Consider the following 18,844-nt stretch of genomic DNA (forward strand, 5'->3'; position numbering starts at 1 on the left):
ATAAACTCATTTAACTCTTTAATTTAAAAAAGTTCATTTAACTCTTTCATTTTAATAAGTTCATTTAACGCTTTAAACCAAATACGCTCATTTAACTCTTTCATTTAAATAAGTGCATTTAATTATTTAAATGAAATAAACTAATGTAACTCTTTCATTGGAATACATTCATCTAACTTTTTAGTTTTAATAAGTTAATTTAACTATTTTATTTAAATATGTTGAATTAAATCTTTGATTTAAAAAAGTTAAATTAACTCTTTAATTCAAATAATTTCATTTAACTCTTTAATTTTAATACGTTCATTTAACACTTTAATTTTAATACTTTCATTTAACTATTTTATTTAAATGAGATCATTCAACTCTTTAATTGAAATAAGTTAATTGAACTCTTCAATTTAAAAAAGTTCAATTAACTCTTTCATTTTAATAAGTTCATTTAACGCTTTAAACCAGTGGTCCCAAACCTTTTTGTATCCGCGGACCGGTCAACGCTTAATAATTTGTCCCGCGGCCCCGGGCGGGGGGTGTCCTTTTTTATTCCTTTTTTGTTCTTCTTTGTCATGAAAAAGGGAGTTTTTTGTGGTTAGTGCACTACTTGTAAGTGTATATTGTGTTTTTTATGTTGATTTAATTAAAAAAAAAAAATTCTTCTGCGGCCCGGTACCAATCGGGCCACGGCCCGGTACCGGGCCCCGGCTCGGTGGTTGGGGACCACTGCTTTAAACTAAATAAGCTCATTTAACTCTTTCATTTAAATAAGTGCATTTAATTATTTAATTGAAATAAACTAATTTAACTCTTTCATTGAAATACATCCATCTAACTCTTTAGTTTTAATAAGTTAATTAAACTATTTTATTTAAATATGTTGGATTAACTCTTTAATTTAAAAAAGTTAAATGAACTCTTTAATTCAAATAATTTCATTTAACTCATTTTAATACGTTCATTTAACACTTAAATTTTAATACTTTCATTTAACTATTTTATTTGAATGAGATAATTCAACTCTTTAATTGAAATAAGCTCATATATATATATAAGTATATATATATAAGTATATATATATATATATATATATATATATATAAGTATATATATATATATATATATAAGTATATATATATATATATAAGTATATATATATATATATATATACATACATACATATCCATATATATATATATATACATATCCATAATATATATATATATATATATATATATATATATATATATATATATATATATATATATATATATATATATATATATATATATATATATATATATATATATATCCATCCATCCATCCATTTACTACCGCTTATTCCCTTTAGGTCGCGGGGGGCGCTGGTGCCTATCTCAGCTACAATTGGTCGGAAGGCGGAAGAAGAAATCTGATTCAATATACAAACCTTTCTGTTTACAAACCACGGTCAAGAAAAATTCAAGTTGACAAAGGGAGGTTTGATAGCGACACACACACACACACACACACACACACACACACACACACACACACACACACACACACACACACACACACACACACACACACACACACACACACACACACACACACACACACACACACCTGGATGCGAGCGGCAGCCCTGGGGTCGGAGGAGCTGATGAGGACTGGATGTGAGATCTCCATGCTGTGTCTGTTGTTGATCTGGGCCGCTCTCTGGCTGACGGACAGGGCAGAGAAGGAGTGCCTCTTCTTGGCGTTTTTCTTCCCTTCGCCTCGCCGATGTGCAGGGCCGTTCCCGTTGGACGGCGAGGTGCTGGGGGAGGGCCCGAGAGAACAGGGACCCAACGGGGCCGGCTCAGAGCTGGGGCCCGGCACGTTGGTCGTGGTGGGCTTGTCCATCTCCATCAGCTGCTTGGCCGTTTCATTTAGCTGAGGACAGCAACGTGAGAGGGGAAGTTTCATCTTTAGCAAGTTCAATTTCAGATAAAAAAAAAGAGAGACCTTATTGTTGTTTACCTCATCCTTTAAAACATGTGCTGATTTATTGTAGGAATTTTTAGGAATTTATTCGTAAATGATGGTGGAAGATAAGTATTTGGTCAACCATTCAAAGCTCTCGCTGATGGAAGGAGGTTTTGGTTCAAAATCTCACGATACATGGCCCCATTCATTCTTTCCTTAACACGGATCAATCGTCCTGTCCCCTTAGCAGAAAAACAGCCCCAAAGCATGATGTTTCCACCCCCATGCTTCACAGTAGGTATGGTGTTCTTGGGATGCAACTCAGTATTCTTCTTCCTCCAAACACGACTAGTTGAGTTTATACCAAAATGGATACATGGATGATACACTTTAAATTTATACAGTTAATTTAACACTTTAATTTTTAATAATCTCATTTAACTCCTTAATTTTAATAAGCTCATTTAACTCTTTAATTTAAATACGTTCATTTAACTCTTTCATTTTAATAAGTTCATTTAATGCTTTAAACTAAATAAGCTCATTTAACTCTTTCATTTAAATATTTTATTTAAATAAGTGCATTAAACTCTTTCATTTAAAGAAGCTCATTTAATTATTTAATTTAAATAGGCTAATCCAACTCTTAATTTAAATAATTTAACTTAACTCTTTAATTAAAAAATGTATTCAATTAAAACATGTTCATTTAACACTTAAAATGTATAAAGTTAATTTAACACTTTAATTTGTAATAATCTCATTTAACTCCTTAATTTTAATAAATTGATTTAACTCATTAATTTAAATAAGTTCATTTAACTCCTTAATATTAGTAAATACATTCAACTCTTTAATTGAAATAAGTTCATTGAACTCTTTAATTTAAAAAAGTTAATTTAACTCTTTCATTTTAATAAGTTCATTTACGCTTTAAACTGGGAGAATGTCATGTGGTCAGGTGAAACCAAAATAGAACTTTTTTGGTATAAACTCAGAACAATACTGAGTTGCATCCCAAGAACACCATACCTACTGTGAAGCATGGGGGTGGAAACATCATGCTTTGGGGCTGTTTTTCTGCTAAGGGGACAGGACGATTGATCCGTGTTAAGGAAAGAATGAATGGGGCCATGTATCGTGAGATTTTGAGCCAAAACCTCCTTCCATCAGTGAGAGCTTTGAATGGTTGACCAAATACTTATTTTCCACCATAATTTACAAATAAATTATTTAAAATTCCTACAATGTGAATTCCTGGATTTTTTTTTTCACATTCTGTCTCTCACAGTTGAAGTGTACCTATTAGAGATGCGCGGTTTGCGGTCTTGTCCGCGGGTCTGGCGGGTGACATGACGAAAAAGTACATTTTAATTAGATTCGGGCGGGTGGCGGTTGAACCATTCGGAAAAATTTGATACACATGGTTCAGGGTTCGGTATCCTCTACCATTCAAAGAGCCATTTTGACCCATGTCACAAAGCGAAGAAGACAAAACGACACGCAAAAACATTCTCTGGAATGACTGCCGGCAGACACCCAGTTATTAAGTATTAGGGCGTGTTTTTGAAGCTTTGTCACCTTCTACAGCATGTATGATCTGGCACACGACTGCAAGGCATACTGGGTGACACAGAGTACACTAATGGTTGTGATATAAACAATTTTAACACTCTTAAAAATATGTGCCACACTGTGAAGCCACACCAAACAAGAATGACAAACACATTTCGGGAGAACATCCTCCCAGTAACACAACACTAACGCAACACAACAAATACCCAGAATCCTTTGCATCCATGATACTGCCTGACTATTTTATACACCCCGCTAGCAGCAAACCCCGCCGACACCACCCCCCGTGCGTCGGTAAGGTGGGCGGGGGGTGTAAAAATATATTCAGGGGTGTCACGGATGCAAAGGATTATGGGTATTAGTTGTGTTGCGTTGATGTTGTGTTACTGTGCGGATGTTCTCCCGAAATGTGTTTGTCATTCTTGTTTGGTGTGGCTTCACAGCGTGGCGCAGATTAGTAAGAGTGTTAAAATTCTTTATATCACAACCATCAGTGTACTCTGTATCACCCAGGATGCCTTTCAATCTTGTACGTGTGTTAGAGGAAGCTGCATACAACATGTTGCTGGACTATCAATCGGTTTTGTACAGGTTGTTGAAGGTGTCAAAGACAATGGCTTCAAGCCTTATTCTTGTCACCAGGATGAACCCCATCGGATATTTGCGAAAAGGTTAGCGGCCTCCCCATCGTCTTCTTTACTCTGTGAAACGGGTTCAAATAGCTTTTTGAGTGGTAAAGGTGGCCGACCTCTGATGTATTTCAACGGGCGGGTGGCGGGCGGTTACGGTTCTGATAAAATGCAGTTTCGGGTCGATGACGACTTTGGTGATCCGGTTGCGGATGATATAATTGCCTATCCACGCATCTCTAGTACCTATGATGAAAATTACAGACCTCTGTCATCATTTTAAGTGGGACAACTTGCACAATCGGTGGCTGACTAAATACTTTTTTGCCCCACTGCACACACACACACACACACACACACACGGACACACACACACACACACACACACACACACACACACACACACACACACACACACACACACACACACACACAGTTGTGTGTCAGCACAAGACTTGTGTTGTCCTGCATGAAGAAAGCAGACATATTTTAGCAGGAAGCAGACGTAACAGACTGTCTGCCAGCATTGGGAGAGAATGGATCTCCGACTTCTTCATCCGCGGCGGTCACCAGAGCTCCGGCGCACAATCGGTTCGTTGTCAAACGCGTCGCCGCGAGCCGATTGGACGCTTGTTTGTCATCGTGCAGCAGAATGTGAAGCCAGAGTATCTGACAGCGGCTGCCACGCAACTTGAATACCAAATGAGAAACACTCGGCCAACAATGTGGCTTCTTGCTCCTTTAGGCACACACTGCTTCCGTCACAAGGCTCATGGAGCACTCCTTCATTCATTCATTCATCTCAACGGAGTGTTCTGCTCTTCTTTTTCCATTGTTTACCCCTTTGAAGACTTCCAGTGGGTGTTGATGCAAGACAGGCTTTATCACTGACTTATATTGCTCAATCTGGCATACCGTGCAATACAGACTACTAATAATCAGTCAAATGTTGATAACTTCATGGACATGATGCTTCACAGTTCATCCAAAATGTATATTTGACTTAAAATCCCCCGTCATGGACTCATTTCTGCTATTTAACAAGCGATGTTTCAATCAAACATTATTAACCTGAAGTCACTTAATTGTATCACATTAGGATTTTCTCCTGCACTATTTTGGAATTGTGTCTACCATTCACAATCCTTATGTAAGACAAGAACACATTTTTTTTATGCAATTTTAAATTGTAAATAAAAGCTAGCAAAAGTCAGCTGACAATGGAGTTAAAGCGAGTCGCTCTATTCTGCCCATAAAGCCATCTAAAAATACTCCCAAAACATACAACAAGGTTTTATATACACAACGTAAATATATATGTAGTATCTAGTAACATTCATAATAACATGTAATATTTACATATTTTGATCATGCTGCGAGTAAATATGGAGTATATAGCAACATTCATTAAATCATTTAATAATTACATATATTGACCATGACGTAAGTATATATGTAGTTTCTAGTAACATTCATAATAACATGTACTATTTACACATTTTGATCATGATGTAAGTACATATGTAATGTCGTAACATTCATAAAAACATGTAATATATACATATTTTGATCATGCTGCAAGTAAATATGTAGTATATAGCAACATTCATAATAACATGTAATATTTACATATTTTGATCACGCTGTAAGTATGTATGTAGTATCTAGTAACATTCATAAAAACATGTAATATGTACATATTTTGATCATACTGTAAGTATGTATGTATTATCTAGTAACATTCATAATAACATGTAATATTTATATAATTTGATCATGCTGCGAGTAAATATGTAGTATATAGCAACATTCATAAAATCATTTAATAATTACATATATTGACAATGATGTAAGTATATATGTAGTATCTAGTAACATTCATAATAACATGTAATATTTACACATTTTGATCATGCTGTAAGTATATATGTAGTATCTAGTAACATTCATAAAAACATGTAATATTTACATATTTTGATCATGCTGTAAGTATGTATGTAGTATCTAGTAACATTCATAATAACATGTAATATTTACATATTTTGATCATACTGCAAGTAAATATGTAGTATATAGTAACATTCATAAAAACATGTAATATTTACATATTTTGATCATGCTGTAAGTATGTATGTAGTATCTAGTAACATTCGAAAAAACATGAAATAATTACATATTTTGATCATGATGTAAGTATATATGTAGTATCTAGTAACATTCATAAAAACATGTAATATTTACATATTTTGATCATACTGCGAGTAATTATGTAGTATATAGTAACATTCATAAAAACATGCAATATTTACATATTTTGATCATGCAGTAAGTATATATGTAGTATCTAGTAACATTCATAATAACATGTAATATTTATATATTTGGATCATGCAGTAAGTATATATGTAGTATCCTGTAACATTCATAATAACATGTAATATTTATATATTTTGATCATGCTGTAAGTATATATGTAGTATCCAGTAACATTCATAATAAAATGTAGTACTTACATATTTTGATCATGCTGTAAGTACAAATGTAATGTTGCAATATTCATAATAACATATTTGTCAGCGTTAGTTTGTGACGAACCCTAAGATGCAGAGAAGGAGGCAGGCATTGAATAGGGAAACATGATTAATTAAAATACTAAAAAAAGAACAAACAAAAAGGGTACTAACAAAAAGCACGCACAGGGCGAATAACAAACTAAAAGAGCTAGCATGGTAGCTGGAGGATAACGAGCCTAGCGTGGGAGCTAGCAGGAAACAAAAGGGTACTAACAAAAAGCGCGCATGAGGCGGATAACAAACTTGGCTATGAACAAACAAACTTGGAAGCAGGGAACAAAAGACAGTAAGCTACAAACCGTTACCAAATATAGCTTACCGCAACGCTGCATCGACACGAGATGACAAGACGTGACATTACAGGTAGCAACGACAATAATCCAGCCCAGACTGGATAGGAAGGCACGTTAAAATAGGTTCGGGCTGATTGACGCCAGGTGTGGCCAATCAGCCACAGCTGAGGGGAAAAAGTGCTCAGGGAGAAACACAGGAAACAGACAAAATAAGAGCGCTGACAGGAAATACTACACACACACACAGAGGAAACAAAGACAAATGCAGAGGAAAAAAATAAAACATAACCAAACCGTCAGGAACGAACCTGACAATATTAAAGTTAAGTTAAAGTACCAATGATTGTCACACACACACTAGGTGTGGTAAAATTAGTCCTCTGCATTTGACCCATCCCCTTGATCTCCCTCTGGGAGGTGAAGGGAGCAGTGGGTAGCACCGGTGCCGCGCCCGGGTAATATTTATTTATTTTGATCATGCTGTAAGTATATATGTAGTATCTAGTAACATTCATAAAACATGTAATAATTACATATTTTGATCATGATGTAAATATATATGTAGTATCTAGTAACATTCGTAAAAACATTTAATAAATACATATTTTGATCCTGCTGTAAGTATATATGTAGTATCTAGTAACATTCACAATAACATGTCATGTTTACATATTTTGATCATGCTGTAAGTATATATGTAGTATCTAGTAACATTCATAATAACATGTAATGTTTACATATTTTGATCATGCTGTAAGTATATATGTAGTATCTTGTAACATTCACAATAACATGTAATGTTTACATATTTTGATCATGCTGTAAGTATATATGTAGTATCTAGTAACATTCACAATAACATGTAATGTTTACATATTTTGATCATGCTGTAAGTATATATGTAGTATCTTGTAACATTCACAATAACATGTAATGTTTACATATTTTGATCATGCTGTAAGTATATATGGAGTATCTTGTAACATTCACAATAACATGTAATGTTTACATATTTTTATCATGCTGTAAGTATTATGTAGTATCTAGTAACATTCATAATAACATGTAATATTTACATATTTTGATCATGCTGTAAGTATACATGTAGTATCTAGTAACATTTATAAAAACGTGTAATAATTACATATTTTAATCACGCTGTAAGTATGTATATATGTAATGTAGCATTTCTAACAACATGTAACATTTATATATTTTGATTATGCTGTAAGTATACATGTAGTATCTAGTACCATTCATAATAACATGTAATGAAGGGAATAAGCGGTAGAAATGGATGGATGGATGAATTTACATATTTTGATGATGCTGGAAGTATATATGTAACGTCGTAACATTTATAATAACATGTGATATTGACATATTCTGATCATGCTGTAAGTATATATGTAGTATCTAGTAACATTCACAATAACATGTAATGTTTACATATTTTGATCATTTTAAACATACGGCGGCGTATTCATTTCACAGACGCATCACAACTTTTACTTTCCCTTCAACAACAACAAGACTACTAATCATGGCAGACTTGATGAGAGACAACAAAGACTGTACAACAATATTAAAAACAATATTCAAATATTATCCTTAGCTCCACTAATGACAAAATAAAATAAAATATAAAATCAATATAAAAATAAAAATGATTAAAAGCGATTTTAAAGGGTAAAGCCAATTAAAACATTAAATACAAATCAACATTTTAAAAAACACAGAGGACCACACAACCACCGCAGTGTTAAAAACCAGAGAATACCAGTGGGTCTTAAGACGAGACTTAAAACACTCCACTTGGAACATGGATGGGGCAGAATGTTCCAGAGCTTAGGGCCGACCACAGAGAAGGTCCCCCGTCTTCTCTGGTTTTTAAGTCTGGTCTTGGGCACCACCAGCTGGAGCTGGCTTTCGGTCCTCAGAACGCGCGAAGAGTGTAAATGAGATCAGAGATATAAAGAAAAGCAAATAGCAATATTTTAAAATCAATCCTAAAATGATTTGGCCCCTGTTAAAGGTTCTGGACTAACTGCAACCGGGACAGAGCTTTTTGGCCAATGCCAGCATAAAGTGCATTGCAGTAGTCCAGGTCACTTGAAATAAAATCATGCACGAGTTGGTCAAAACGGTTAAAAGATAAGACTAAAACGGTTTTACCTTTGTTAAAAGACGAAGATGATAAAAGCACGATTTTAAAAACGCCATTGACTTGTTTGTCGAGTTTAAAATCGCTCTCTATAGCAATGTTTTTCAACCACTAAAATCATTTAATTTCACCTAAATAGGTTAAAAGCTGGTACATTTTAAGTCTACTTTCTACTTCTTTTTGTGCCCTTTTGAAGTGAAGTGAAGTATATTTATATAGCGCTTTTTCTCAAGTGACTCAAAACGCTTTAGATAGTGAAACCCAATATCTAATTTTTACATCTAAACCAGTGTGGGTGGCACTGTGAGCAGGTGGGTAAAGTGTCTTGCCCAAGGACACAATGGCAGTGACTAGGATGGCGGAAGCGGGGATCGAACCTGCAACCCTCAAGTTGCTGACACAGCCGCTCTACCAACCGAGCTATACCTGTGTGCACGATCCTTTCCATCCTTTGGAACTGAGCTACTGTGTGGAAAAATATTCCCTTGTGGATCATTAAAGTCTGTCGAAAAATCTTTTATGCAAACTCAATCAATCAATCGATGTCTATTTATATCGCCCCAAATCACAAAATGTCTCAAAGGACTGCACAAATCATTACGACTACAACATCCTCGGAAGAACCCACAAAAGGGCAAGGAAAACTCACACCCAGTGGGCAGAGAGAATTCACATCCAGTGGGACGCCAGTGACAATGCTGACTATGAGAAACCTTGGAGAGGACCTCAGATGTGGGCAACCCCCCCTCTCTAGGGGACCGAAAGCAATGGATGTCGAGCGGGTCTAACAAGATACTGTGAAAGTTCAATCCATAGTGGCTCCAACACAGCCGCGAGAGTTCAGTTCAAGCGGATCCAAGACAGGAGCGAGAGTCCCGTCCACAGGAAACCATCTCAAGCGGATCTAGTAATTAAAATCCGCAAACAATGTGCCATTGTTGAGTGTCTGTACTGTCTAGAGCTCGGCAGGCTTACCATGTTATGATCTTCCATACCAGTAGGTGGCAGCAGGTAGGTAATTGCTCCGTTTCTCGTGTTCCCAATATGCAACCGACAGCGGGAGGCAGTGCGCAGGTAAAAACGTATCTTTTCAGAATACTTGTATCTAAGTTATTACATAACTTTGCGTTACATTGAGTTCAGCTCACCTGGAGAGAAGACAAAAGATGTCTTTGAACATACCAAGAAGAAGGCTTGTAAAACTCCACTGTGTGGGGTGGGAAGCAACATGAAGGTGTTCTGTTTCTTTGATGTTTTGTAATCAACCAGAGATCTACAAAGCGAAGAGGAAGCAGGACCTGACTCCCCTCCAGGGAATTTTACTTTGAACTATTTTTACGACATTTTCTTTGAACTGTCCTGTAACCAAAGGCGATGGCTGTTTACGACCCCCTCCCTTAGAAACAGCTATTGCCATGTAATCAGGGAAAGTCCAAATGAAAGAGGAGGCGTACAATCTTTCGCCCGGGGCGTGGGACGACACTGTACAAGGATAGAGTGTCTACGCTTCTCTCCTCAATTGTGCCAGACTTAATTCTGTCTCTGTTTAATTCCTTGCTTCTTGTCTTGTTTAATAGATGTCATCGGCGTTTGAACCGGACATATCTAATTTTTAAATCATAAGTAGACAAAAGGTGAGTGCCTCTAAGAAAAGGCATTGAAGCTTAGAGAAGGCTAGGAAGAATGATACTAAAACTGAACTGGCTAAGGAATGCTGGACGACAGCAAAGACTTACAGCGTGTACATCCGAACGTGACGATCAACGATGTCCACACAAAGAAGGCTAGCGTCCGCACAACTTAAAACGTCTTGATTGCTAAAACAAAGCAGGTGCGGGGGAATAGCGCTTGTTGAAGAAATTGAACTGCTACCAACAAAACAGGAAACGCCACCAGAATAGGAGCGCAAGACAAGAACTAAAACACTACACACAGGAAAACACCAAAAAACTCCAAATAAGTTAGGGTGTGATGTGACAGGTGTTAACAGTACACCTACTTTGAGACAAGGGCTATATTGATGCATGCTTGGTTATGCTTTAATTTCATATCTAACAACTGCGACAAGTTTTGTCCTTGCACAGATAGAAAAGTAGAACTTGAGCACAATTGCTGATAACTATAGCAACGGCATTTAAGCATAAGAGTTGTGTGATAACTTACACATGTTTATTCTAACATGGTGTACCTCTGGACTTTGTTAATGAAAAAAATTTGAAAAGATTGAAAAACACTGGTCTGTAGTGACACCAAAGGCTGATGATATCTATTAAACAGACAAGAAGTAAGGAATCATGCAGAGACAGAGTTCAATTTAGCTCAATGAGGAGAGAGGTTTAGGGCTGTACTCTAGTTACAGAAACAACCTACGCTCTAAAGTCCAGCCCACGTGCTACTGTATTTATTTTGGGTTACATCACTGAGGCCGCCTTTATAAGGAGTGGCCCCACATTCCATGTAAAACAGCTTCCAATATGCACAATACATGACGGATAGTGCTGGGGGCCTTGTGATTTCGCATTGTCTCTGCTTCGTCTGCGTGCTGTCGTCTTATCTTCGTTGAGGTCCTTAAAAGTCCTTGGCTGTTAGTGGGCTAAGACGAGTCATATCCTCATGACTGATAACAAAGTTTTGTCCTTGCACAGATAGAAAAGTACAATTTGAGCATAATAGCTAATAACTATAGCAACGGCCTTTAAGCATAAGAGTTGTGTGATAACTTACACATGATTATTCTAACATGGTGTGCCTCTGGATGTTTTTAATGAAAAAAAATGTGCCTTTGCTCGAAAAAGCTTGAAAAACACTGGTCTGTAGTGACGCCAAGGCTGATGACAGCTATTAAACAGACAAGAAGCAAGGAATCATGCAGGAACACAGTTCAATTTAGCTCAATGAGGAGAGAGGTTTCGGGCTGTACTCTAGTTACAGAAACAACCTATGCTCTAAAGTCCAGCCCACTTGCTACTCTATTTATTTGGGTTACATCCCTGAAGCTGCCTTTACAAGAAGTGGCCACACATTTAATGCAAAGCAGCTTCCAGTACGCACAATACGTGACGGAATGTGGTGGGGGCCTTGTGATTTCGCCTTGTCTCTGCTTGGTCTGCGTGCTGTTGTCTTATCTTCGTTGAGCTCCTTAAAAGTCCTTGGCTGTTAGTGGGCTGAGACGAGGCATCCCCTCATATGCCGTGACTGATAACAAAGTTTTGTCCTTGCACGGATAGAAAAGTACAACTTGAGCACAATAGCTAATAACAATAACAACGACCTTTAAGCATAAGAGTTGTGTGATAACTTACACATCATTATTCTAACATGGTGTGCCTCTGGGCTTTTTTAATGAAAAAAATGTGCCTTGGCTCAAAAAAGGTTGAAAAACACTGGTCTGTAGTGACGCCAAGGCTGATGACCTCTATTGAACAGACAAGAAGCAATGTATCATGCAGAGACAAAGTTCAATTTAGCTCAATGAGGAGAGAGGTTTCGGGCTGTACTCTAGTTACAGAAACAACCTACGCTCTAAAGTCCAGCCCATGTGCTACTCTATTTATTTGGGTTACATCACTGAGGCCGCCTCTATGAGGAGTGGCCCCACATTCCATGTAAAGCAGCTTACAGTACGCACAATACATGACGGAATATGCTGGGGGCCTTGTGATTTCGCCTTGTCTCTGCTTCATCCGCATGCAGTCTTCTAATCTTTGTTGAGGTCCTTTAAAGTCCTTGGTTGTTAGTGGGCTAAGACAAACAAAATATCTACCGCGAGGCAACCTCTCATATTCCGTGACTGATAACAAAGTTTTGTCCTTGCACAGATAGAAAAGTACAACTTGAGCACAATAGCTAATAACAATAAAAACGGCCTTTAAGCATAAGCGTTGTGTGATAACTAACACATGATTATTCTAACAGAGTGTGCCTCTGGACTTTGTTAATGAAAAAAATGTGCTTTGGCTCAAAAAAGGTTAAAAAAAACCACTGGTCTGAGGTGACGCCAAAGGCTGATGACATCTATTTTACAGACAAGAAGCAAGGAATCATGCAGAGACAGAGTTCAATTCAGCTCAATGAGGAGAGAGGCTTCGGGCTGTACTTTAGTTACAGAAACAACCTAACATGCTGTGCCTCTGGACTTTTTTAATGACAAAAAAATGTGCCTTGGCTCAAAAAAGGTTGAAAGCCTGGTGACTTTGCGACAAAAACATATGTCTTCTTATCTTACATAAAATATTTTGAATAATAGGCTAAATACCCTCCACCCCAAAAAAGGGCAGTTCCCCAATAAGAAGACAAGATAATATCCGAGCAGGTGCATTAAAAAGGTCCCCATTTAATGAATGCAGGCATGATTAGTGGAAGAGCTCTCGTTAAGCACCCGCATCACTTGAGAGGACGCCCGATTGACTCGCATTCATTCCCAGCAAGCACACACCGAGGAGCAGCTATACATCAACCCCAACATGAAGAGATAAACATCCGCTGGTGCCCTCTGACAAACCCCAATTACCACTGCCTCCAGCCTCACCTCACACCCCAACAAACACTCCCTGGAGGGAAAAGGAGGACTTCTTCCAGGAGCGACGGAAAGAATAGATATTGTCTGGTGTGCCGAAATAACTGTCATATTGAGAGTGGCAGTTATACTGTAAAAACACAATTTCGTATTCGCAAACCTTACAGGAAACACCTGATTCTATTAAAACCCACATAGATACATTATTTCAGGCATTTTTTTTAGACATATTTCATTGTGGAGGAAGATGTGGCCTGCCGGAGCAAAGGTCACCGCCTCTGTCCACGGTGCTGAGGACAGAACACCATCAGTCGGGGGCGTGGCATGTGCTGACGGCGAGACACAGCTGGCAGGTGATTAGATTTCACAGGTTGTACGTGTTAATCTAATCATCTGTTGTTTTTAAGAGTAAGCGGCCCGGAGCAGGAAGGGAGAGAGGATACGGACGTGACTGAAGAGTCACGTTCTGGGGGAGAAAGACCCCTATGTACAAACCCTGTTTCCATATGAGTTGGGAAATTGTGTTAGATGTAAATATAAACGGAATACAATGATTTGCAAATCCTTGGCGGTTTAGCTCGGTTGGTAGAGTGGCCGTGCCACCAACTGGAGGGTTGCAGGTTCGATTCCCGCTTCCGCCATCCTAGTCACTGCCGTTGTGTCCTTGGGCAAGACACTTTACCCACCTGCTCCCAGTGCCACCCACACTGCTTTAAATGTAATTTAGATATTGGGTTTCACTATGTAAAGCGCTTTGAGTCACTAGAGAAAAGCGCTATATAAATACAATTCACTTCACTTCACTTTTCAACCCATATTCAGTAGAATATGCTACAAAGACAACATATTTGATGTTCAAACTGATAAACTTTTTTTTTTTTTTGCAAATAATCATTAACTTTAGAATTTGATGCCAGCAAAACTTGACAAAGAAGTTGGGAAAGGTGCCAATAAATACTGATAAAGTTGACGACTGCTCATCAAACACTTATTTGGAACATCCCACAGGTGTGCAGGCTAATTGGGAACAGGTGGGTGCCATGATTGGGTATAAAAGCAGCTTCCCAAAAAAGGCTCAGTCTTTCACAAAAAACGGATGGGGCGAGGTACACCCCTTTGTCCACAACTGCGTGAGCAAATAGTCAAACAGTTTAAGAACAACGTTTCTCAAAGTGCAATTGCAAGAAATTTAGGGATTTCAACATCTACGGTCCATAATATCATCAAAAAGTTCAGAACATCTGGAGAAATCAATCCACGTAAGCGGCACGGCCGGAAACCAACATTGAATGACCATGATCTTCGATCCCTCAGGAGGCACTGTATCAAAAACTGACATCAATATCTAAAGGATATCACCACATGGGCTCAGGAACACTTCAGAAAACCACTGTCACTAAATACAGTTTGTCGCTACATCTGTAAGTGCAAGTTAAAGCTCTACTATGCAAAGCGAACGCCATTTATCAACAACATCCAGAAACTCAGCCGGCTTCTCTGGGCCTGAGATCATCTAAGATGGAAAGATGCAAAATGTTTATCTGTTTGAACATCAAATATGTTGTCTTTGTAGCATATTCAACTGAATATGGGTTGAAAATGATTTGCAAATCATTGTAATAAGTTTATATTTACATTTAACACAATTTCCCAACTCATATGGAAATGGGGTTTGTATATTAATGTGCTGTTGTCCGTTGCGTACTGCTGTACAGAGCTTGGCTGTGTAACCGTGTAATACTCCATACCAGTAGGTGGCAGCAGGTAGTTGATTGCTTTGTAAAAAACCTCGAGGATGGTTTTGTCATGCCTGTAAATTACGTTTATCTTTGATCATGTTTATGATTTGTTTTTGGACTCTTGTTTCCCGTTTTGCTCTTCCTGGTTTTGTTTGTTTCCACAGTCACGCATTAGTTTCCACCTGGTCTCCAAGTCACGCCCCTGCCCTCAGCCCCAAACCTGTTTATCATCACCATAGCCACTATTTAAACCATTTGTTTTCTGTTCATCGGCCTGGGAACTTTGTACCTTACTACCTACCTACTTACCTCCGTATTCCTCAACCCCTTGATGCCAAGCCATGCTACTTCCCTAAATCTCGTGTCAAGTACGTTTTTTTTGGTTTTGTTATATCACAGTTGTTTAGTTCGGTTTTTGTATACAGTCATGCCATTGTGCTGTTTTTGTTTTGAGTAGTCAAGTTTTCCGCCCTCGAGCGCGCCATTTGTTTTCCCTTTTTGTATTATAGTGTATAAATAGATTTAAATATGTACCTGAATTCACGCCTGGCTCGTCCCAAAATATTCTCTGCATCCAAGAAGCAATACAAATCCAAGCCAAAGTCCTGACAGGTTTGTCGTGATCCCAATACGCAGAGAACAGCGGAAGACAGCGTGCAGGTTAAAAAGGTATGTAACGCTTAAACCAAAAAATGGTCCCGCAAGGAAAAGCAAAAGAAAATGCAAAACTAAAGTAAAACTGAACTGGCTACAAAGTAAACAAAAACAGAATGCTGGACGACAGCAAAAACTTACAGCGTGCGGAGCAGAGACGGCGTCCACAAAGTACATGACAATCAACAATGCCCGCACAACTTAAATATTCTTGGTACCGTTCGAGGGAAACATGAAACTGCTACACAAAAAATACCAACAACAAAGGAAAAGCCACCAAAATAACAGCGCATGACAGAAACTGAAGCACTACAGAAAGGATACAACAACAAACTCAACTTAATGCACAACGACCTTGTGGAGTTTCATTTGTTAACCTTTTTCTGCTGGTGGTGTGACCTCGTATTTTTTTAAATAAAGAAAAAATGTGCCTTGGCTCAGAAAAAGTTGAACAACACTGGAATAAAGGACGTGCGAGTGTGTACCAGAACAACCTATACGCCATTTCCGTGTTCATCAATATGCTAATCAGGCCAAATCATATGCTAATAAGCATGATGGATTGAAACCGAAATTCTCACGGGACACACACACATACACACACACACACACACACACACACACACACACACACACACACACACACACACACACACAAGGTCAGTGATGCAATACACAGCAGTCCTCTAAAAATCTAAACTAATCAGGTCCTTTTTACCGACTTTGTGCAGACACACTCGCTTTGCACCGCTAAAGTGCCAGCTCATCACTGCAGTGAAGGTGATAAAAGTGTGTGTGTGTGTGTGTTCTGGCAATGCTGCTTCAATGGGGACATCGCTCTGTTTACACAGTCACATTTGGGTTGACCTCTGACGGTATGGGGACAAAAAAACAAAACAGGTTCATACCTATATTGTATATATATATATATATATATGTGTGTGTATATATATGTATACGTATATATATATGTGTATATATATTTATGTGGATATGTGTATATATGTATGTGTATATGTACATATATGTATATATATGTGTGTTTTTGTGTGTATATATAAATATATATGTGTGTATATATATGTGTGTATATACGGTATATATATATGTATATACAGTACGTGTGTATGTACGGTATATATATATATATATATATATATTCTGTATATATATATATATATATATATATATACATACATACATATATATACATACATAAATATGTGTGTATGTATATAAATATATATGTTCATACGTGTGTATATATGTATATATATACTTATATATATGTATGTGTGTTTATGTATATATATATATATATATATATATTTGTGTGTACGTATATACATAAATTGTATATATATATATATGTGTGTGTGTATATATGTATATACGTGTGTATATATATATATATATATATATATATATATATATATATATATATATATATACATATGTATAAATACATATATGTATGTGTATCTGTATATACCCGAACAGGACAAATGATACAAAATGGATGGATGGATACACACATAAATATATATATATATATATCCATCCATCCATTTCCTACCGCTTATTCCCTTTTGGGGTCGCGGGGGGCGCTGGCGCCTATCTCAGCTACAACGGGCGGAAGGCGGGGTACTCCCTGGATAAGTCGCCCCCTCATCTATATATATATATATATATATATCTATATATATATATGTATATATATATATATATATCTATATATATCTATATATATATATATATATATATATGTATATATATATATATATATATATATATATATATATATAGATATATATATATATATATATCTATATATATAGATATATATATATATATGTACGCACTCACAAATATAAATACACATTTTAATGTCTTCAAAGTGTGCGTTTTTTAATCAAAATATGCACTTTTGTCGAGGCTGGAACCAGTGATTTATGTTTACATTATGCCAACTTTGTAGCATACAATAATATTTCGATCAGCTTTAGAGTCCCTTTTTCCGGACTGTCCCTGAACACACCACACTGCAGTGGTAAGTCCCACCCAACAATCAAGCCCACATGGCGCTTATCTGCTGTCCTGGGTCGTCTTGCACATGCGTGCGCTTGCATCACTTGTGTGAGTCGACCACGCACACTTGAATGCAACACACTTTGATAAAGAAGAGTCATCAAGAGTCTTCAATAAAATTTGTCATGCAGATGCATGCAGCACTATCATTAAAGTGGAAAATATGTTAACATTTTTAAATGTGTTAACATGATTTCCTTTGGGATAAATTGCTTTAAATTTTTCCTTTGGAATGGACCAAAAGCAAATAACCCAGGCACCAGTTATACAGTATGTCCACATTTCAACGTCCCGGGTGTGGCGCAATTAAGAATTCAACTCTAAGTGTTGAAAAACAAATAACGTGCCTCTAAAGTGGCACAAAAAGGCTAGCACACCTGGGTTATTACAGGATGCCAGCAAGGGGGCAGTAACCCAAAATAATGTAAGAAAAGAAGCCCACTTTAATAATAGTAATAATTAGTTTGAAAAGTGTACCGGCGCTTCACTGTCTCACTACTAGAAGCTGCATCTGGTCTGAAATGAAATTAAGTCCGGCCTGCTTAGGACAGGACGTGAAGATTTGCCAGGGGCTGCAATGTTTTGCTTTATAGTGTATTTGATCAGTCCGGGCCTACTATCGAAATGACTTTAAAAGTCTTATATAAGTGTTATAATGAAGACAACACA

General features: G+C 37.2%; 1 protein-coding gene across 1 annotated transcript in view; it reads right to left on the bottom strand.

The window, feature by feature from the left end:
* Nucleotides 1–18,844, bottom strand: part of LOC133538349 (E3 ubiquitin-protein ligase SH3RF3-like) — a 269,084-nt gene that overhangs the window by 45,649 nt on the left and 204,591 nt on the right. Inside the window, exon 4 of the mRNA XM_061879912.1 lies at nt 1,603–1,911. Within this exon, the coding sequence (XP_061735896.1) occupies nt 1,603–1,911 (309 nt within the window). The remainder of the gene's footprint in view (nt 1–1,602; nt 1,912–18,844) is intronic.

Source organism: Nerophis ophidion, linkage group LG19, assembly GCF_033978795.1.
Source record: "Nerophis ophidion isolate RoL-2023_Sa linkage group LG19, RoL_Noph_v1.0, whole genome shotgun sequence".
NCBI lineage: Eukaryota > Metazoa > Chordata > Actinopteri > Syngnathiformes > Syngnathidae > Nerophis > Nerophis ophidion.